Source organism: Rhincodon typus, chromosome 28, assembly GCF_021869965.1.
Source record: "Rhincodon typus isolate 14 chromosome 28, sRhiTyp1.1, whole genome shotgun sequence".
Lineage (NCBI taxonomy): Eukaryota > Metazoa > Chordata > Chondrichthyes > Orectolobiformes > Rhincodontidae > Rhincodon > Rhincodon typus.
In genome coordinates, this window is record NC_063359.1 from 17,287,792 (window position 1) to 17,310,412 (window position 22,621).

The 22,621-nt window shown below is 40.8% G+C and overlaps 1 protein-coding gene across 1 annotated transcript in view; it reads right to left on the minus strand.

Moving 5' to 3' along the window:
* akna (AT-hook transcription factor) overlaps positions 1 to 22,621 on the minus strand; it is a 150,546-nt gene that overhangs the window by 43,654 nt on the left and 84,271 nt on the right. Inside the window, exons 5-11 of the mRNA XM_048613521.1 lie at positions 17,147 to 17,291; positions 12,965 to 13,122; positions 10,393 to 10,452; positions 7,873 to 8,006; positions 5,592 to 5,835; positions 4,077 to 4,228; positions 90 to 275 (exon numbers count right to left, since the gene is read on the minus strand). Of these exons, the coding sequence (XP_048469478.1) occupies positions 90 to 275; positions 4,077 to 4,228; positions 5,592 to 5,835; positions 7,873 to 8,006; positions 10,393 to 10,452; positions 12,965 to 13,122; positions 17,147 to 17,291 (1,079 nt within the window). The remainder of the gene's footprint in view (positions 1 to 89; positions 276 to 4,076; positions 4,229 to 5,591; positions 5,836 to 7,872; positions 8,007 to 10,392; positions 10,453 to 12,964; positions 13,123 to 17,146; positions 17,292 to 22,621) is intronic.

Sequence of the window (22,621 nt, forward strand, 5' to 3'; positions counted from 1 at the left end):
TGGGAAAGAAAAATATTCAGTTGCGTCTAAGAGTACTTCTGAATATAAAAAATAGGGGCATTAACCTAATCAAAATGGCTCCTACTCACGGTTCTGGTGTTTTACTGCTGCATTTGTCCAGATTGTCTTTGGAAGTCTTTATCCCTCCTTCTTGGATTAGGTCCATCATTCGCATCTCCTGAGCATGTGCAGTAGGGGGTAGCTGAGGAGTCTCGGGGTTTTCCCTCATTCTCTCAAGGCTGAGTGACAGAGGTAAATCCTTAATGTTTTTACATCTGGAAAGCAGGAAGGAGACATGTTGTTTACGGGGAGAAGTGGGGAGGGCAAAGTTGCAAAGCCTTGAATTGAACTTCAGGACTCAGAATCTTGAACAGCAGGAAAGCACAAGCGAGTGAATGTTATCTCAGCATCGGGGGTTGACCACTACTGTTTTCTTATGCAAGTCGGTATCTGTTTGTGCTATGGTAAAGATTCCAGAGCAGACAAGGCACAACATCACAATGTACAAGTACCTGCCTTGCCTTCAGTCTCTGTGTAATGAAGACAGTATACAGCAACATCAGTAATCCTAGACAGAAAATGTACATAAGTCTGTGATCATAGAATTTCTACAGTGTGGAAACAGGCCAATTGGCCCAACAAGTCTACACTGCCCCTCCGAAGAGCATCCCACCTAGACCACCCCTGTACCCTTTCCCTGTAACCCTGCATTTCCCATGGCCAATCCATCTAACTTACACACCCCTGGACACTACGGGCAAGTTAGCATGGCCAATCCACCTAACCAGCACATCTTTGGACTGTGGGAGGAAACCGGAGCACCCAGAGGAAACCCACGCAGACGCAGGGAAAACGTGCAAATTCCACACAGACAAGCACCCCAGGGTGGGATCGAACGCGGGTCCCTGGCACTGTGAGGCAGAAGTGCTAACCACTGAGCCATGGTGCCGCCCCTGATGTTCCTGTCTTGTAAACAGTAGAGGTATAAACTCCAAGGTATCTGACTTAACAGAACCTGACCATCTATGGTACACATTACATATACAGAAAATTACAAACGGCTTCAGTATCTGCAATCCCCACAACATACTGCAGCAACTCTTCAGGTCACTGCTTTTAATGACTTAGAATGATAAAGCCACTTTAAGAATACCAATCTCTAACATTATATTGATTGGACAGCAGATTTTTGAAATATTAAGTGCTCTTTTCAAAAATATTAGGCACAAATAAGAGATCCCCATTCTTTTTTAGGAATGTTCTCTCATGTATATTTCCCCATTGGGTAATACAGGAGAAGTGGTGGTAAGGTTCCAGCGCATGGGAATAGAGTACACAATTACACCTATACTCGGTATGCCTGGGCCTTGGAGGTTAAAATGGGGAGATGAAGGTTTAAGTAGTTGGGTAGGATGGGGATTTGAGCAAATTCAGAGCATGTGGGGTTAATGCACAGGGCTGCCAAGTGAGGAGTATGTACATTCGAGGGTTCACCAAGCCTAAGAGGCTGAGCCTGAGATTCACTGTGAAGAGTGACTGCTGTGTCATGTGGGAAATAGCACGTGTGCAATGGCTGCTATCACAACTGGGCGGGGGGTAACTATTTTGCTCTGAGAGTGGGGGAGCTTCAATTTTTGGGCGATGTGAGATTGTTCAAAGGGCAATACCTACAAGCACATTCTATATAAAGCTTAGGCATTAACCTCCTGTGTGCAGACCAATTCCTTGCCCCCTGCATCTTTGACCACAGGGGATCCTCCCCTGGCTGGATGTCTACTAACACTGCTCTGTCTCCTTCGGAGGAAGGGTCAGCTGGAATGAGCTCAAGGTCCACCATCCCCCTGTTGCCTTGCTGTTGTTTAGAGCAATAAATCACAGGTCCATGTGTATTCCAGCAGTCCCTGAGACCGGTGGAGGTGGCTCTCCATGGCAGACACCAACCTGTCCAAGGAGATTGCAAGTCTGAGGCAGCAGGGTCCCAAATGCATTGCTGCAACCCTTGTGCCCCCACCGAAGGTGCCTCCTGCTCCTGGATCATTGTGTGCATTCATATAAAGTTGAATAATGTGTGACACCACGGGGTCCTCTCTCCTGTCTGGGCTGGAGCAGGTTCCTGGTCAATGCCAGTCCTCTCTACCTCAGCCAGCTGCAACGACGTGGCAGCGATGTCTGCACTAGCATGTGTCCCGACTCTAATCTCACAACCATACACCTTGAGGTGTCCATCTCTGGGCTGGTGGAGGTGGGGGGGAATGCAAGAAGCAGCCTTGCTGCTACTTCCTTGGTGACATCTGTACTCCCTTCCTCCTTGACTGAGGAAGCCATGTCTAGCAGTGCCACCCTCTGGTAATGACACTCGTACCAGCACGAGATAAAAGAGCCAATGCATCATGAACAAGTGACACATTAAGAATACACCAGTGAGGGTAATGGGGGAGTACACAGCAGTGGACAATGCTTCTTACTTGGTTGGCAAGACATGGATATTTCTGCATCTCTATGCACACTGATTCTTCCCTCACCCACTGTCATCCATCACTGTTAATGAAGGTGCAGATGGGAAAAAGGGATGAGACATCCCAAGTGAGTGAATAGGCAGCGGGGAGGCTATACAGAGTCAGATGGATGAGACTTTGGGATGGATGACAGTGGGTGAGGGAAGAATCAGTGTGCAATAGTGAGTATGGGAGAGTCTTGGTGGGAGGTGGGTGCAGTGGTAAAGTCAGAGTGAGTTTAAGGCAGCGGAGAAAAATTGGTGACACTTATCCTGGCAGAGACAGAGTGGTTGCATGACCTCCTTGCAGCATTGCTGCGTAGTTCATAGTTGAGATTGCACTGACCTGGGTGGCACCTCAGGTCAAGCTGGCAGCGTTTGGTGTGGTGTCCTGGGGGAAATCAGGACAGCCTTACACTGTATCAGCCCATCCCCCCAGGATCTCCAGGTCTCTGTCCACAAAGCATGGTGCCAACCTTCTTTGTCTACCCTGTCTGTAGCCAATGTATTGAACCATGCCAGGCAGCTCTGGACTGCCAACCACTTGACCGGATGCACGATGGGCTTTTAAATATGTTGTCAGTGCTAGGAATCCTGGGAACACCCCTAGTAGTGAGTACTTCCATCTCTGGTGAGTGGGAGAATGGGGCTAGCATAGAACCACGGGGAAGCCAAACATGTGTGTGGTCCCAGTTAATGCAGGCCACAGCCCATGTAAACTTTCTAGGCCTTGCAGAGAGAAACCATTCATGAAACATGATGAAAATGACATTTAGCCTTTTCTGGTAGCATTCAGCTCTTGGTAGGTCCACAAATTAAGATTCTGTGAATCTATATTTTCCACTAAAATGCAAATTAGGAGTCTTCTGATATGAAAAAACTAAAATTTATTGAAGAACAAATACAAGCAAAGCAATAAGAAATAAGTCATATGAAGTTAGCATGGCTTTAGTATTCAAATCTTCAATAAGCTCTCCTTCACATACATTGAATTCCAGCATAAGGAAATTGTGAAACTGCTTGATGAAAATTACCTCTGGGTATTTATTTAGCAGAAAACAAAATATAAAGAAAACTGTTATTGACACTCTAAAATTATATAAATGCTCATGTTGTTCAGTTTGCCTGGAAACTGGGAAGATATTTTCAAATTGAGTTGCACAGAGATGTCGTTAAATGTGCGTGTGTAGGTGTTAGTGAGACTTGAACCAGCAAGAAAGGTTCTATATTCAAATGTATCATGATCATGAAATGTTTGTTTTCTTTGCTCAGGGACACTAGCACTGCTGCACAAGAGCCCTCTGAAACTGGAAGCAGATCTTCCATTAAACCAAGAACAAAGCTTTGCAAGTTTTCTTGTCACAATAGTCAGCCAAGCCTAAATTGTTTGATGCATATGAGTTGGCACCAGGATTGATCACTACATTACGAAGAAAGTAACACAATTGAGACATGTATTCTTAGCTGGAATTTCCTGAGGGTTCGCAGTGTGATGTTCCATTTACAGACTTTCGAGATCATTCACATGATCTGGAAGGAGACTAATTAAATGATAAAATGTGATAATCTTAACTGCACTCACTGCTCCAACAGCTGGTCAAAATTATCCTCCAGTTGCATCGTCTTGTGTTTCAAGGTTTCAGGAATGGCATCACTATCCTCACTTTCTCCACTCACTGAGCTCACCTCCACATCTACCTTTTTATGTTGGAGTGCTGCACTCGGAACTGCGCTCTGCAGAAAACAAAAAAAAAAACTCTTTGAAATTCCTCAGTGCAACACATGATGTTGTTTAGATGTTTTTGGACAATGATATAATGGATCTTAAAACAGCTAAGAAAATACATTGGAAAGACAGTTATACAGTGCTTCTCAGATCTGAAGCACATTGCAAAAAGCATCACAATATATGAAATACTTTTAGAAATGTAGTGACTCTTATAATATTGGCAAAACTGCAATTGATTTGTGCACAACCATGCCACAGAAACAATAAGATGATGACCAGGTGAGTCATTTATTTGTCTAGACTTAATAATAGCCAGGTCACTGTGAGCATTTCTGTTTTTATTTAAGTAGTGCTTGGAATCTAACTGAGAACACAAATGAGATCTTTACTTAATGTTTAGCAGACTAACAAAGCAAATCCTTTGGAACATATCTCCTCAGAGGATGCTATATTGTTCTGGAACGGGCAGCACAGATAATGATGAGTGAAATGGAGTGGTTTAAACATTTTCAAATAATATTTCTGCTCCAAAATATTGGATATTTTGCCTTTCTTCAGGAGTATTCACACTGTCCTCAATGACATAGAAAAAAAATCAGGTCAAAGAAACTAACAACAAACTAATCCTGGAAAGTTGGAGATCCTCCAGTATCTTTTCACTTCAGTTCATAGAAAAATGCTACCTATATCCTGGATCATTCCAAAACAATTATACAACCATCAACCCTGCTGTTATTTAGCAATAATTTGCTTCTGGTTTCACAAAATCTCAGAATTAAACACCTTAAACTTGCATTTCAATCCCTCTGGACTCTTTCTCCCCTGGCCAACACCCAGTACAAAATCATCCACTAATTTGACATTTGTCAAACATTGGTTTGCTGTGCATTCTCCCCTCCATTCTTTTCTCCACTGGGAACTTAAGATTCCTTACATTGAATAATTTCCTCCCAAATATTCTCCTCTTGTTCAGCTCTCTCTCCTCTTTTAAGGATGTCTCTGAACTCCATCTCTTTAGCAAAACTTTAGGTACCTCTCCTGATATCTTTCTTTGGCCCAGTGTTCATTTTCTTTTCCTTTTCCAACACTGTGTGTTGAGTTGCTTTTCTATGTTGAAGGTGCTATATGATTTAAAGTAATGTCATTGCCAATATGAGGCACAGGGATGGAAATACACTGTGTATTCTTCCAAGTTGAGATTCAAAGAAGAGGAGCACGACTAACTGTAATTTGAGCTATACTGAGAGTTATTGATGCTCATTATGTGGAAAGGAATGAATGAGTCTTCCAACTCAACTCTAGTGTCCCTCAATATGGAAAATACAAGTCAAATACTTCATTTCATTACAGCAGTGATATGAATCTTACCTCAGGTTTGAGATTCTGAACTGTGTCTACAAGCCTATGTGGGGCTGGTGTTGGAGACTGAGCCATCGCTAACAGGGTTGGTATTGGAGTCTGGGGAGCAGGGACAGGCGTTACCCATGAGTTGGGTGTTAGGGACATATTGGGTTGATGATCTGTTGAGGAATGGCTCTCTGGACGCTGGTCAATTCGTTCCTTCAGATCCTCCAAGTGCATTCCAAGCCGAAAAATATTCCCTTCCACTTCCCTAGGAGGCAAAATGCATATTCCACAATTGATTGAATATTACATGAATGTGCCTTAGATATTCTATTTTGAAATGCTTGCCTTCGGCATTAATTTGAATTGCAAACTATAGTGTGAGAACTATTTTTGCAACAGAATTTCTGATACTGCTTCAATATTTTGCCAGACATAAATTAAGCTGTGCCTTGTGCTCACTATACATCCTATTCCACGCTGAATAAATTGGAATGTATCTGCATTTGAAGCAATAGTTATCCATTGAAGGTTCCTGAGATTTTTAAAATAGAATCTAACAGCACTTGGTGAAGCATTGAAATATTTTTAAAATTTTACTGTAGTGTGTGCAAATCACCATTCTCTATGTGAAAGTACATTTGCAATCATCTCACAAATCCCATGCTTGCGTTTGGGGAACATTTAATAGATTGGAAAGATTTTCTGCCAAACTGCAGTTCTAATCCTTTAAGGGTTACTTTTGTTGTCCAGTTATTGGTGCTGGTGAGCTAGAGGAGTAGACAGCAAGGGACTGAAAGATAAGAATGAATGCTGTGTTGCCTAGAACTCGACAAGAATCTATTCAGTTCTGAGGAACAGTCACCAGACCCGAAACGTTAACTCTGATCTTCTGCCCACAGATGCTGCCAGACCTGCTGAGCTTTTCCAGCAACTTCTGTTTTTGTTCCTGATTTACAGCATCCACAGTTCTTTCGGTTTCTATTCATAAGACCTAGCTTGATGGCCCTATCAAAGAATATATTCCCAAACACTTTTGCAAAGCCTTTAAATGCTTAAAAAGTGCTGGTTACATCAAAAACATATGGGAAGTTACATGTTCTTAGAAATATTGTTCAATTTGAAATTATGCAATTACTAATCCAATGAAAACTCCTAACAGGCTGCCTATTCTAGTAAGAGTTCACATTTTACAAAGTTTGACATCAGCCTAAACTCCACTTAAATAGCATTAAACATCTTACTCAGGCTTCTTTTCAAAATAAACAAACATTTTAATACTCTATACTTACCAATAATACATATGTTGTAAATATCTTATTTATTAATTTTATCTGGTATCATCTCGCATTGTTGCGTTTCAAGACTGACAATTAATTTAGAATTGCGTCTCTCCACTACCTTCATCCATATTAAACTCTTCACCTTGTAACTAGAATTGAGTGCAGAACTTTGCCTAACAATTTGCACAATCATGTTCTTTAGTTACCGGAACTCTATTCATGGTTTCTAGGAATAGAATAACCTCAATATTATCATAAAATTCACCAAAGTCACAATCATAGGGGCTTTTGGGCCATTTTGAAGGTTGATGTTCCATGTAGATTATGGACTTGTTAGCTGCTGTGGGCTGCATTCAGAATTACAGTACAATTATAATGCAAGTACAGTATAGCAGTCCTAATGTACACAGTTAGCTTTTACCCCAAAGTTTCTACTCCAGACAGAGAAACATTCTTCTTTGGACCATATAAAGGATGATTTTTGTCAGCCATCTAAACCTTATTATTAAGTGCTATCTTGCAATTTGATAAGGGTATCATGATCAAGTGCAAATTTGAAATTTCTATTGTTGTTATAGGCAAGTGCAGTGACACTTACAGTAGTCAAACAGGAGATTAATATGCATGCAGTATCTGCAATGATACATACTGGAAAAGGTGTCTGCAATTACTGTTTAGTTGCATGATCCCTCTTCCTCAATGATAGGTATAGCATTATGAATAGAGAAATGGCTGCTCACTATTCTGTGCAATACATTCACACTCATCAAAATCCCATTGTGACACCTAGTTCAATTTGTATTTCTCAAGAGCACCAATTTAATTTAGGCATGGTATCATTAAATGGTGCTACATGCCTGACTCCCAAAGTCAGAAAAATCAGCTGATATTCCAGATCTGTGTTCCTGCTCCAAATACTGATGGATATCCTAAACCTCTGACATGTTATGGGCTAAGAAATTCAATCCTGCCTTGTCTTTACCATGATGTTTCTGAACAGAAATTGGAATGGATCCATTTACCGGTTAGGATCAAATTCCCCAATAATGTAAGAGTTGCCGCAGGCATCCTTGAGTTGGAGCCCACGATGCTCTTCTCGGGAGTGTAGATATCCTCTCTCCAGTGCATCCTGACCTTTCTTCAACCTCTGTAGTGCCTGAAATAAGCAACGGAAATGAAAATGAGAAAATAAGTGCTTACTACCTACTACCAGCTTACTGCCCTCCCATGCAAAAAGTCCAGACATCTGATATATTTGAATCTTGCAATTTTCATAAATGCTGTCATCATGATTACCTGCGTTTTGAATGAATTGTATTTAAATAAGCAAATAAAAATACTGAGATTAGTCCAGCCTAGTTAAACATAATGTGCTAATCCCAAGAGACAGGACTCCAAAATATATTTTAAAGTTGTAACTTTTTTAAATTCTCTTATGGAACGTAGGTGTCACTGGCTGGCCAGCATTTATTGCCAGTCCCTGGCTGCCCTTGAGAGGATGGTGGTGAGCTGCCTCCTTGAATCACTGCAGTTCATGTCCTGTAGATAGACCTACAATGCACTTTGGGAGGGAATTTGTATATAGATTACATACAATCTCATTGTTAGTCATTTGTTCAGGTAATTTACAGTGTCCAGCAGGAGATACTTTTGAAAGTATTCAGCCTCTATTAGTTACAATGAATGCCACCCCTGCAACTCCTCATATACAACCTCTGAAAAGTGAAATAGTTTACACAACTGAACAGGAAACCTCGCTTGAATCTTTGAAAAAATGCAATCACACAATCATTAGCTCAAAGATTTTTTTTTTAAGTTCAGAGGTCATAACAACTGTTCTTGAAGCTTAAAATCAAAATATTGCCAGTGTCTGTAAAACTGCCAGCAGTCTCCAGGAAACATTTTCTTCACCTTTTAATAAACATTCAATTACCCCTTCCCTGCCTAATACTTGTCAACATTATCAGATGCTCTCTCTCCTCAGCTACTGTTCCAACTTTTCAAAGCCGCTTCCATCATCTCACAGCTTAAACCTTCAACTCTTTCATCCTTTCCAACTATTGCACATCTTCAACATCCCTTAATTTTGAGATTCTGGAACCACTTCATTTCCTGCTCACCCATTATATCATTATCTGCTCCAAGCTCTCAGATTTGCTTTGTCACATTGATATATGATTTTGGACGACTTAGTTTTGAATTCCATCATCTGACTTAATGACACGGAACTTGTATGTACTGGAATGGTTTCAAAAAAAAAGGAAAGAAAACATTGACTTAAATTGATCACATACATTATCTGACCACATGTCAACATGAATTGGACAATATGAGGTAGGATGAAATTAACATTAAAATTAACATTTTATCCAAAGACAACAAAGCCAGCCAGCAAGCAAGCACCCAGCCCAACCCCTGACAGGATTGAAAAGTCCCTCATCTTCTAATTTTGTTTTGTTTTGAGACTGATGATGAGAACATGACCTGCAATAATGAAGCTTAGAGCCAATGAACTCAGACACAGAAATTAACAAAGAAGCCTGTATTTCAAATAGCTGCTTGTGGTAGAAAGAGGAAGGTGGATTTTTGAGTACAGAACTAAAACCAATTTTGCTTCTTAAACTAAAATTCTGAAGCATATTTTCACTTATGGGCTGTCAAAAGCAACAATCCCTCTGGACTCAGCCAATAATCAACCATGGTTCAGTTGGAAGGACACTCATCGCTGAGTCAGAAGGGTCCAGGGTCCAAGTTCCATTTCATGACTTAAGGATAAAAATCAAGCCTGACATTGAAGTGTCGAACTGAAGGAGTGCTGCATTGTTGGACATATAATCTTATAGAAGAGACATTTAACCGCAGACCATATCCTACCCCTGAGGTGATGGTAAAAGAACCCACGTTACTATTTGGAATAACTGCAGGGGAATTATACTTTATGTCCTGGCCTATATTTACACCTTAATCAACATCACACAAAAAGACTGGTCCTGCTCACATTACCATTTGAGGGAACTTGCTGTGTTTCCTGCACTGCAACAGTGCTACAACAGTACCTCATTGACTGCAATTTGCTTTGAGACTTCTTGTGGTCATGAAAGCACTTGTGCATGCAAGTCTTTCCTTCTTTTAGTCTGGAGAGATCTAACCCTTAGGAATTCAAAATAATCCTGCTCATTGACAATGAATGTGTGGTATTTCTAGTACAGAGTGCCTATGTTTTATAAACATTTTACCTCCAAACATGTTCAACAACACAGAACCATTCACTTTGTAATAAAGATTGGTCTTTAACCAATATATCTACATTATATTTCATCCTTTAACAACTGGTTGTTGTTCATATCACTTTAGCATTGCCATCCAGCATTCTGCAGATGTTTACATTCAACAGCAGAAGAAAGTGAAAAGAAAGTTTAGCTTTCAATTCCATTTCTGTTTCAAAACTCACCTGATCATTAGAGGGGCTGAATGCAGTTACTGTGAAATTGTACAACACGCAGTTCAGGCTGAGCAGTGGTTCAGGCTCCTCAGCCACTTACCTTTTGTTGGGCAACTGGTGCTACTTTCCTTGCCTTAAGCAACCCTTCGAATCCATCCATCTGTTGGAGGGAAAGAAACCACAAATCCATATGTCATTTAGACAGATTAATTGAAATATACAAGACAAATAAAGACAAGGTGGTTGTCATGAGATGGAATAAGATGGTGGTCAACTTTGACTGGGCACATTTTAACAAAAGACACCCTCTTTCTCTTCAGTGTCCTATTCTGGATGGTTGCAGTTTAAAAATTCTTTCATGGGTGTCGCTATTTGTTGTCCATTCCCAATTACCCTAGAAGTGAGTGATTTGTTTGGCCTTTTCAAAGGGCTTTGCTGGTGGTCAAATTTCTTTCACCTGGGACCCTGAAAGTGAGCAGAGAAGGGAAACGTTTAAGTTGCTATTGCGCTCTGAAATACAGTCCTTGGGCTTAATATTCAGTTTCACCAGCTGGACATGGAATTGGTGAAGCCGATCACCCAGCGGTGACTAATATAGTCTCCATTTCAGAATAAAATTGAAAATAGGAAGGTTCAATAAATGAACACATGATTCGCTGATTACCTCACCTACAATTGAAGGAGCATTAGTTTTGAATAGGTAACCACTGTCCACAATGTGCAAGAATAAACCCTTCAGTACTTTTTTAATTGTGCTTTTCTGTTTTTGCTTTATCCTACATTACAACAGTGACTCCAATTCAAAAAGACTTCATTGGCTGTACATGACTTTGAGAATGGGTTAATCTGACATCAGTCGCAGGGAAAATACTAGAATCCATTATAAAAGCATTAAGAGCACTCAGCAAACAGTGACAGGATTGGGGACAGTCAGGACAGTTTTAGAAAAGGGAAATCATGCTTGACAAATCTACTGGCATTTGACGAGGATGTAACTAGTGGATTTGATAAGGGAAAGTCAGTGCATGTGGTTTACTTTGACTTTCAGAATGCTTTCCATAAGCTCCCACACAGGAGATTAGCATGTACAATGCACATGGGATTGTGGGTAGTGTATTGATATGGACAGAGAAAGGGTTAACAGACAGAAAACAAGGAGTGGAATAAAACAAAAACCTGCAGATGCTGAACATATGAAACACACAAAACAGGTATTGCTGGAGAAACTCAGCAGATGTGGCAGCATCTGTGGAGAGGAAACACAGTTAACTTTCGAATCCAGTGACCATTCTTCAGAAAGCAATAGGAAAAAATGAGTCTTTTTCCTTCTTTCACGGGCTGTGACTAGTGGGATCCAACTATTCACAAAATATTGATAATTTAGATAGAGGAACTAAACGTATTATCTCCAAGTTTGCAGACGACACAAAGCTGGTTGAGAGCCTGAACTGTGAGGAGGATGCAGAAGTGTTTCAGTGTGATTTGGATTTGAGTGAGTGAGTAAATGTACGGCAGATGAAATATAGCATGGATAAATGTGAGGCAGCAAAAACAGGAAGGTACATTATCGTTTGAGTAATGGTAAATTGGGAAAGGGGGAAGTGCGATGAGATTTCGATGTCTTTTGACAGCGGTCGCTGAAAGTAAGCCTGCAGCTGTAGCAGGCAGTGAAGATGACAAATGGTATGTTGGCCTTCACAGTGAGAGGATTTGAGCACAGGAGCAGGGCTATCTTGCTGCAATTGTACAGAGACTTGGTGAGACCTCACCTAGAGTATTGTGTGCAATTTTGACGTCCTTATCTGAGGAAGGATTTTCTGACTATGGAAGGAATGCAACAAAGGTTTACCAGACTGATTCCTAAGGTAGCTGGACTGGGTGTATGAAAATAGACTCACCAGTGAGGACTACAGTCACTAGAGTTTAGAAGAATCGGGGGAATCTCACAGAAACCTATAAAATTCTAACAGGGGTAAATGCAGGAATGTTTCCAATGACCAGGGTGTCCAGAACCAGAGATCAGAGATCACAGTTTAAATATATTGGGTAGTCCATTTAGGACTAAAATGAGGATAAATTTCTTCATCAACAACATGTTGGGCCTGTGGAATTATCTGTTACAGAAATCGGTTCAGGCCAAAAAATCTAATAGTTTCAAGAAAGCGTTAGATATACTTCTTAGCGCTGAAAGGATCAAAGGGTCTGGGGAGAAAACAGGAACAAGGTAATGGGTTGGATGACCAGTCATGAACGTATGGAATGATGGAGCAGGTTCAAAGGGCCAAATGGCCTATTCCTGCTTCTATTTTCTGTGTTTCCATGAGATAACCAGAGATCATAAAAAGCAGGAAATAAACGCAGGTCCTTCTTGTTCCTTTATTTCTGCTTCTTGAAACACCTATACTTTCTAAAAGCTATTTCAAATATGCTCATCTATTGTAAGACAGTTACTAAAAAATAAAAATTGTTAGTCTGCTTTCAATGGAAATTCTTTTAATGGATGTTTCACTCAAAGTCAAAAAGGAACTGATACAGCATAGGCATCGTAGGTTCAAATATCTTAATTGATGATAGAATGTTGGAATTTTGAATATTTAATGCGAGTGAAATGATTATTGCCATGTTACTTTTAGTATTGTGGCAAGAAACATTGTTACATCATTTGCACTCACCTGCTTTTGCAGTGCCTCTGCCTGTTGGGCTAGGGCCCAGGTCAGACACTCCCCTGCTGTAGGCTCCACAATAGATGGACCTTGCGTCGAAGGCAAAGTGGTACCTGATGTACTGGCAACTTCCATTTCTTCACCATTTTCTGTTACTGAGAGACATTCTGAAAACAGAATTCAGGCAAAGAACTCATTACCTCTACATTAATTCCTTTAACAGCAACAATGATGTTAAAAAAAGATGGTATTCCAGCCATGCTTGGTTCAGGAGACTTTCCAGGAACTGGGGTAAGTTCGGCAATTGACAACTAGAGAGAGACAATGGCATAGCGGTAATGTTTCTGGCTTGATGTTGTGAGGTCAAATACCATCAGATGGCAGGATTTGGATTTAATAAGGGGAGTCACAAAGCAGGAACATTATGTGAGGTGACATATTGCTGAGCCTACAACTGGAATTTAAATGCTATATATCTAGTACAGTAGTCCAAAGATTTCCCCAAGGCTCCATTTGCCATGGGTCCTTTTCAGCTGAATCAGGTTATAGGAATTGTGCAAAGCATATCCATGTAACAATGTTGGCTTAGTTTCAGATGTGGGTTGAGTTAAACCATGCCTTGAGCATAGTTAATGGCCAGGACTGGGAGCTCAATAATTGGGACCCAGGGCTATAGGCGGCCTGCTCTGGTTGGCCTGGGGACTGGGGAGCAGCACGGAATCCACGAGTTCTGTCCCTGCCCCTGCCCCTGACACCAATTACCACTGAAAGAGGACCTCAGTATCCATCAATCTCAAATATTCACTGTCTTAATAGAGCAGAACATCAAGGTCTATGGCTAAGAATTGTGTACTCAGTAGATAACAGATTTACACAAAGCAGTGTAAAACTGAAATTACTCTTTGTGTAAAGGCAATGTATGCACTTGTAAAGCAACCGCTTTTTTAAAAAAATCACCCTTTTTTCCCCTCTGGCAACATGTCACAATGATGTTGGTAATCAGATTTTCCATACCTGTTTGGGAGAAGTTAACTTCTACAAATTTCTATGGAGAGCAAAGCAGCAAAATGAAACCGACTTCCATTCAGCTTTGGCACTTAAAGCATCTTTAGTCTGCCTGTTTACACTCAATTATGCCTCCACTCACTTAAGATATGCAGTGTACCTTGAATGAAGAACATAGGCAAGGACCACTTGCTGAGAGATTTAGTGAATTCTATTGTGAAAGCTTTATTGCTCTCTATATGCAATTGATTTAATGGGGACTCTCAATTTGGAACAGCAGATGATTCCATCTAAGTTGCCCACACACAGCAAATCACATTAAAGAATTCTCACAACCAACAATAGAATGGAATAGAAAGCATTAAAGTCAAATTGTTTTTAAAACATTCTACAGGAAGCAAAGGTTTTGGCACTCATGGATGGAGGTAGAGCAGAAGTAGTGAAAAAAATTTGCTTAAAAAATTAGTTTAAAAATATCTAGTAATTAACATAGCAGATATTAAATAACATTCCACAACTGTAAAATAATTTTGTTCCAGGATCAGGTAAGTTCATTAAAGCTATGACACAAATCATTGATTAAAAACTCAAGTTACATTTGATTGGACAAGATGCAACTTTTGATGGAGTTTCCAACAGGGAATGCGATCGTCATTGGCTTGGCCAGCATTTATTTATCCCTATCCTACTACTCCTTGTACCCTGTCCTATTTGCAAGCTCTAAAAGTATGTTGTATTGGGCAAAGGTTGTTTGAGGTAGTTCTATGCCATGAATCCTCCTCTGTCTTGAGCCTATCTAGCAATGGTGATTGTGAAGGCACCACCATAGAGTATCTATAGAAGAGTCTACCTCATTGATGTGCACCTTGAGTCATATGTAGACCAGGCTTGGTCAATATTTGATCTCTTAAAGGCCTTAACTGGGGGCAGAGCAAGAGGTAGCAGATGCAGATAGCTATCTCCCTGATGCCAGTCTGACTGATTATGTGCTCTTTCTGCAATCTTTCATGCCCATACTCCAGAGTGGGAGATTGCACCTGTAGATGATGTTTTTGTTTTCCTCATTATAATGGATCGGGTCATGTCTGGGTCTGTGGAACAGAGCTGCTCTCATTGTTTCATCCCATGCAGTGAATAGAGAACTCACTGTTCCTTGTACAAGACTTTGATCCAGACTGTGCCTCGTTTTGGTCTCCTCACATCGGCAAGATAATTTGGGCTTTGGAAAAGGCGCATCGGAGAGTCTCAATTAATCCCTAGTTTAAAGCAACTTGGTATCCAGATAAGTTAAAAGAGCTGGATCTGTAAATTTTAGAAAAGTAAAGAAAGGAGCAATAACATTTTTATTAACAAAATTATGATTTTAATGGGTTAATGTGGGCCCATTGGGCAGCATCACACTCTCTAGGGGCAAAGTTAGAGACTGGATGGTAGGTAACTTCCCTTTCCCAGACAGTAATGGAAATGTAAAGCTGGTTTCATGTTCATGCTGTGTCTTCTGATTGCTGTATTGCATTGAAAGAGACTGAATTCTGGCTAGGGTGAAGATCTGCTCTTGCAAGGGATAGATATCCTGTGACACTGTCTCCTAGACTAGTTTAAACCAGCGAAATGGGTCAAAATCAAACTTTCCGGATCTTTTGCTCAAACTATCCTCAGCTTTATTTGGTTTTGTTTTTAAATCTTTCTTGGGATGGAGTTGTGAAGATCTGTGGACGGTGGGGAAGGAGTGTGTCTAACTCACAATTACATGGGATAAGCTAGATAGCCCAGCCAGTCTATTCCTGCCCATTATCTCTACTTGTCATAACAGATTTCTGCTCGCAAGAATTAACTATCCTTTAGAGATCGCAATATAATCTCCACACTAAGACAGTGCCATAGAAGTGGAAATATTAAACTGAAAATTAAAGGGAACAAAATAAAACTTCTAGATCAAAGATTTAATTTTCCACGTGCATCTGACAGATGATAATGCTGGAGAGGGAACAGAATATTTCCCACTTCAGATGTCCATTGTCACCAGAAAGCCATACAATCCAATAAAGAGTCAAGCTTCCTTCACTCTGCCCTAATCACAGAAGAATATCCCTACAACATACCAGTGTGGCAATACTTCCATTTGCTACGACTCTCATCCTGTTAAGGTGATATTGCCAATTCATGTCAGGTACTAATTTGGGACACTTTTGTCTGATTGTGAACTAAGATTCATGAAGCCCCCTTTCAACAGCACAAAGGTAATCATTTAACCCTGGTCCTGATTTTTGTGATTTTTTTTTCCCCAGATTACTACGCCTTGTACCCTGTCCTATTTGCAAGCTCTAACAGTATGTTGTATTGGGTAAGGGTTGTTTGAGGTAGTTCATTGCCATGAATCCTCCTCTGTCTTGAGCCTATCTAGCCAATGGTGGTTGTGAAGGCACCACCATAGAGTATCTATAGAAGAAGCACTATTCTTAGATAACAAGAAGAATCGTTGCATAATAACAGTAAAGTTGAACTATTTGGATGGGTGTAATTACAAGGCAGCTGTTAAAGATATATCTGCTTCCTCCAAAACCTCGAGCAGATTTCTGTGTCTCCACCTGCAGGCTGTGTGTGACATCTATAGAATGGGTGAAGCAATGTAGCATGACTATTAAGTCCTTCAGAACTGTAACCTTAAACAACAATTTCAAACTAAATCCCAAAACTTTAAAGTCAATGCTTCACCCACTGCCCCACCCACTTCTCAAAAAGATTGTTTCTAAAACTACAGTTTTCACCAGACTTTCAGTATTCTAAACAAAAAATGAAAAATCCACAGAACTGTGGATTCTGGAAATCAGAAACAAAAAACAGAAATTGCTGAGAAAACTCAACAGGTCTGGCAGCATCTATGGAGAGAGAGTAGAGTTAGCATTTTCGGTATAGTGACCTGAAAGGTTTACTCTGTTTTCTTTCACAGATGCTGCCAGACCTGCTGAGTTTTCCCTGCAATTTCTGTTTTAGTTTCAGTATTCTAAAGGATCTTAGTGTCATAATGGAGCCTAAGTGAGTAATGATAGAAATACAAGGCCACAGCAACAACATGGACAATTCAGAGTGCACTAGCAGTTAAAAATCTTCATTTTCCTTTGTGTTTTGATACTATTGAGATTATTTTCCTCAGATGGTTTAAAGCAAAGAAGTTTTATTAGTTACCTGCTTGTACACTGGCATTCACAGGTGGGCCAATTTCAGCTCTTTGTGCATGTGGGATGGTAAATGTCATAACCTTTGAACCCTGGCTAAGTGATGCCATTTGGACACTCTGACTTGGTTTTGGAGGGTCAGCATAGAGGTTCACCTGAGTAAGAAGACATAATGCAAATAAGAACAGATCTTTGTGAATCTTTTTCACTTAAACTATTACAATATGATAAAAACAGAAAAACTAAAACCAACTTGCAGCAAGAGACATTTCTTTTTAGTTGTTCCACTCATGAACAAAACCAAAAATATTGCAGTAAGTGTGTAGCCTATTCTCTGGTCTCTACATTTCAGTGCAGTACAGAGGGACAGCTGCAAAGTTGGAGTTGGGACTGTTGCAAATGAGATGTTAAACCAAGTTCACTTCTCCTGTTCAGGTGGATGGAGGAGGTTCCAGGGCACTATTTAAGGAAGAGAAGGGAAGTTTTCCCCAGGTTCCTGGTCAACATTTTTCTCCCAAACAAAATCTATAAGACAATGCGAGACCAATTTTCAAATGTTCGTTCAGGTCTATGAAATTGGAAAGATAGCCAAGATGTGCTCTTGAAATGCTGTTTTCATCCACATTTAGGGCAAGCTGCCATCTTGGTAAAGGAGTTGAACTGTGCACCAGAAACAGCTACCCAAAGCATTATTAGATAGCTGATTACCAATTAAATTGTTTGCAAACATTCATTAATAAGGCTGGAAGATCTTGTATTGCAGTTTTAGAACCCCATCGCTCGGATACAAGGTCTGGGTTCAGGTCTGCCATGGAGGTGTGTAAATGCATGTCTGGATAAGTTGATTAAGAAATAATTTTATTTTCATTAATGAGGCTGCATGGCATGTTGGTAGTTAGCACTTGTCTTAATGGCCTCGCCTGACAGCAACCAGCTGATTGGAGGAAAACAGACTGCTGCTGAAGGTTTCCAGTGCTACCCAAAGATACATCATCATTCATGTTTATCTGTTTATGGTGTTGCTGGAGGTTTGTACAGGAACTCTGAAACACCACAGGGGACTTTCTGGGAAATTATGTTGAGACTTTACCTAAATGATCAACATTTCTTCTGAAAATCCTCTGAGGATTTCACTTGATTTATTGTCACGTGTACCTAAGTACAGTGAAAGCCTTTGTTTGCAAGCAGTAAAGGCAGATCATTGCAAGCAAGGACATATAGATCATAGGGTGAAAAACAGGATGTGTGCTGGGCAAGATCAACATTAACAAGATGGGCAGTATTTGAAGCTAGAAAGTCCATTCATCAGTCTAATAACGGCAGTGAAGAAGCTGTTTTTGAACCTGCTGGCCAGACACACTAGTCACCCTATTGTACATCAGAGACATATCAGAGATGACCACAAGACTACTCCCAGCCCTAGGTATCAGTGTATCCCACAAACCAACAATCATACTGCGACAGCTACAGATGAACGTAAAGGATCCCATACCCACAACCAATAAAACCAATGTAATATACAAAATATCATGCATGGACTGTGAGAAACATTACATCGGCCAAACTGGAAGCAAACTGACAATAAGGATACACGAACGCCAATTAGCCACCAAGAGACATGACCAATTCTCACTGGTCTCAATTCACACGGACAAAGAAGGACACAAATTTGACTGGGACAACACATCCATAATAGCACAAGCCAAACAGAGACATGCCAGGGAATTCCTGGAGGCTGGCATTCCAACCAGAACTCCATCAACAAACACATTGAACTGAAACCAACATACAAACCACTGAAAAACAGAACCAGAAGTAATGCTAACCACCCCAGCAAACCGAGCTTTATAAATAACAAGCCGGACAGAACACCAACGTTTCACGGGAAGCGCACTGATGATGTTACCTAGCAGGGTGATGAAACTTGTGCAACCAAACACAACAGCTCGGCGAGCATGTCTACAACCTTATTCACAACTCAAGCTACAAATCTTCTCTAAAACTTTAAGACTATTGTGTTTATCAAAGAGTATACAAAAAATGGCTAATGGGAGGTTATTTTGCACATCATACACAGCACTGCATATTCTTCATTTTTCCTTGACATTTATGAAATAAAAATTGATCAATCAAACTTCTTCCCCCCCCTTCAAATGCCAATAGGGCATTGTGGCACAGATTATCCCTAGAGGTCAGTGAGGGACTATTTGAAAGGTTATTTCTAGGCTTACACAAAATTCACAGAGTGCACCTTCATCCCAGGCTGTAATGTGGTAAATGAGGAGTTAAGCACCCATCTGAACATCTCCTGTTTACCAAAGGCAAGGTAGCACTGTACCACAATTACAAAGTCCACCTGCCACCCAGTACAGGAACTGAGTTGTTGCCTAGTGACTGATTCCTTTTGTTTCAACTGCTAAATTACTCCACTTTTCACCCTTTATTTCCCCGGCTGATAAAATATGCTACAACTGATTAATTATGGCAGTGGCCGGGTCTCAAAATTATGTGCAAAGGGAAATAAATTTATCCTTCACTCATGTAATGTTACTGAGGCAGCTGTATACAAGTGATTCAAAGGAAGAATTTGGATTATGCCTCTGAGCCTTAGCAGTACAAGGGTAATATTGCCCTGAAGAATCAAAGCACTAAACATAAGTCTACCATTCTTCTTCTTACACATTTCCATAAAAATAAATGGAGAACTTGATGTTGAAATTTGCAAAGGTTTACAGTTGGAGATTTAACACAGAGCAGTAGTGGGATTCACAAGAAGAAATATGTTATTTGAATCTTTGAGGAATACAAGAATAATATAGCACGAAACAGGCCATTTAAGCTGACAAATCTGCACTGGCTCTTTTGAAAAGTGTTGCTAGGCCACACTTGTCCTTATGTTTCTGCACTGTTTTCTTCTTCAAGTAGTTATCGAATTTGTCTTTAAAGGATTTTACTAAATTTGTCTCCACCACCTCATCACGCAGTGCATTTCAAATTCTAACTACTAATCCTAATTGTTTTGTAGAAAAGCTATTTCCCTTGGATTCTTTAAGCGATCACATTGGGTGGAATCTTGTTCAGGTATTGGGGGTCCTGCTGCTGGCTGGACAACCACCGAAACACCTACCCTGCCTCTTTATGGGATGATCCGCTGAACCAGAAGTAAATCAGGCAGTAGTGAGGACACTGGTGGGCCTTGCCCTGGAATTAGGACCGCACAGGCAGACGCATCACTGACCGAGAACTGCTGGTCACTCAGAGCTTGTGCTTAGCAGCAGCATTGGGAGGCTGTGGCTATCACTGAAAGAATACATACCAAATTCCCAAGATTGCCGAGTGACCCAAGCCCCAGGGAAGTGGAGGATTTCAAATATCCCCATCCTCCATGATGGAAGAGCCCAGCACATCAGTGCAAAAGACAAGACTGAAGCATTCGTAATAAACTTCAGCCAGAAGTGCCAAGTGGCTGATCCATCTTGGCTTCTCCAGTGGTCCCCAATAGCACAGATACCAGTCTTCAGCCAATTTGATTCACCCGACGTGATATCAATAAATGGTTGGAGACACTGGATACTGCAAAGGCTACGGATCCCGACAATATTCCGGCAATAACACTGAAGGCTTGTGCTCCAGAACTCGCCGCTTCCCTAGCCAAGCTCTTCTGGTTTCAGTTACAACACTGGCATCTAGCCGACAATGTGGAAAATTGCCCAACTATGTCGTGTACACAAAAATCAGGACAAATCCAACCTGCCCAATTACTGCCTTATCAGTCTACTCTTGATCATCAGTAAAGTGATGGACGGGGTCATCAATAGTGCTATCAAGCAGCACCTGCTCAGCAATAACCTGCTCAGTGACGCCCGGTTTGGGTTCCACCAGGGCCACTCAGCTCCTGACTGCATTACAGCCCTGGTTCAGACATAGACAAAAAAGAGTTGAATTCCAGAGGTCAGGTGAGTGTGACAGTCCTTGACATCAAGGCTGCATTCAACCGTGTGTGGCATCAGGGAGCTGTAGAAAAACTGGAATCTCAGGAACAAATGCTTGATGGTTGGGGTCATAACTGGCACATAGGAAGATGGTCGAGGTTGGTTGGAGGTCAAGCATCTCAGGTCCAGGACATCTCTGCGGGAGTTCCTCAGTGCAGTGTCTTAGGTCCAATCATCTTCAGCACCTTCATCAATGACCTTCCCTCCATCATAAGGTCAGAAGTGGGGATGTTCACTGACGATTGCACGATGTTCAGCACCATTCACGATTCCTCAGATATTGGGGCAGTCTATGTTCAAAAGTAGCAAGACCTGGATAATATCCAGGAAAGGGCTGACAAATGGTAAACAACATTCACACCACGCAAGTAATAGGTAATGACCATCTCCACCAAGACAGAAAATAACCATCGTCATTTGACAATCAATGACACTGCCATCATTGAATCTTTGACAATCAACATCCTGGGCGTTACCATTGGTCGAAAACTGAATTTCACTAGTTATATAACGCAGGGCAGAAGCTAGGAAAACTGCACCAAGTAACTCATTTCCCGATTCCCTAAAGCCTGTCCACCGTCTACAAGGTGCAAGTCAGGAATTTGATGGATGAGTATAGCTCCAACAACACGAAAGAAGATTGACAGCATCCATGACAAAGCAGCCCGCTTTATTCGCATCACATCCACAAATATTCAGTTCCTCCACTACCAATGCTCAATAGAACTACAGAAATTCACCAAGGTTCCTGAGATAGCAACTTCCAAATCCACAATCACTGCCCTCTAAAAAGAAGGATAGCAAATACATTACCACCTGCAAGCTTCCCTCCAAGCCATTTACCATCTTGACTTGGAAATGTATCACTGTTCCTCCAGTGTTGCTTAGTCAAAATTGTAGACTTCCGTCCCTAAAAGGCATTGTGGATCTACCTACAACAAATGAACTACAGTGCTTCTAGAAGGCAGCTCAGTGTCACCTTCTTAAGAGCAACTAGGGATAACACGATTCCATTAGAAAGTCATAAAACCATCAAGGCAACGAAGCAGCCATGGAAACAAACAGCAATACCTTGACATTGGGAGAAGGACTCTCCTTAATCTGTTCCAATCTGAAGTTTACTTGAGAACAAACGTCCTAGAAATCTGACTACAAGGAGCCTCACATCTTGCTGAGAATCCTCTGCTTTATAAGATCCTTACTTCAGCTGAAGCACCCACTCATCCAAGAAACTAAAGACCTGCCATGAAAGAGATTGAAACAACCATAGACTGTAATTGCATTGTTTTTTTTTTCCCCCATCTGTAGTAATCTTTGAGTGTAACTGTACACTTTTTGCTGTACTTATATATTCCTATACTTGGTACATGTGACAAATAAATAAATCTAAATCTAAATCTGTGTATATATGTCACAGTCAGTGAGACATCAAAATTTTAAAACTCTGGAACTCGAGAATGCTAACAAATAACCTTCTTTATTTCAAAGACTTC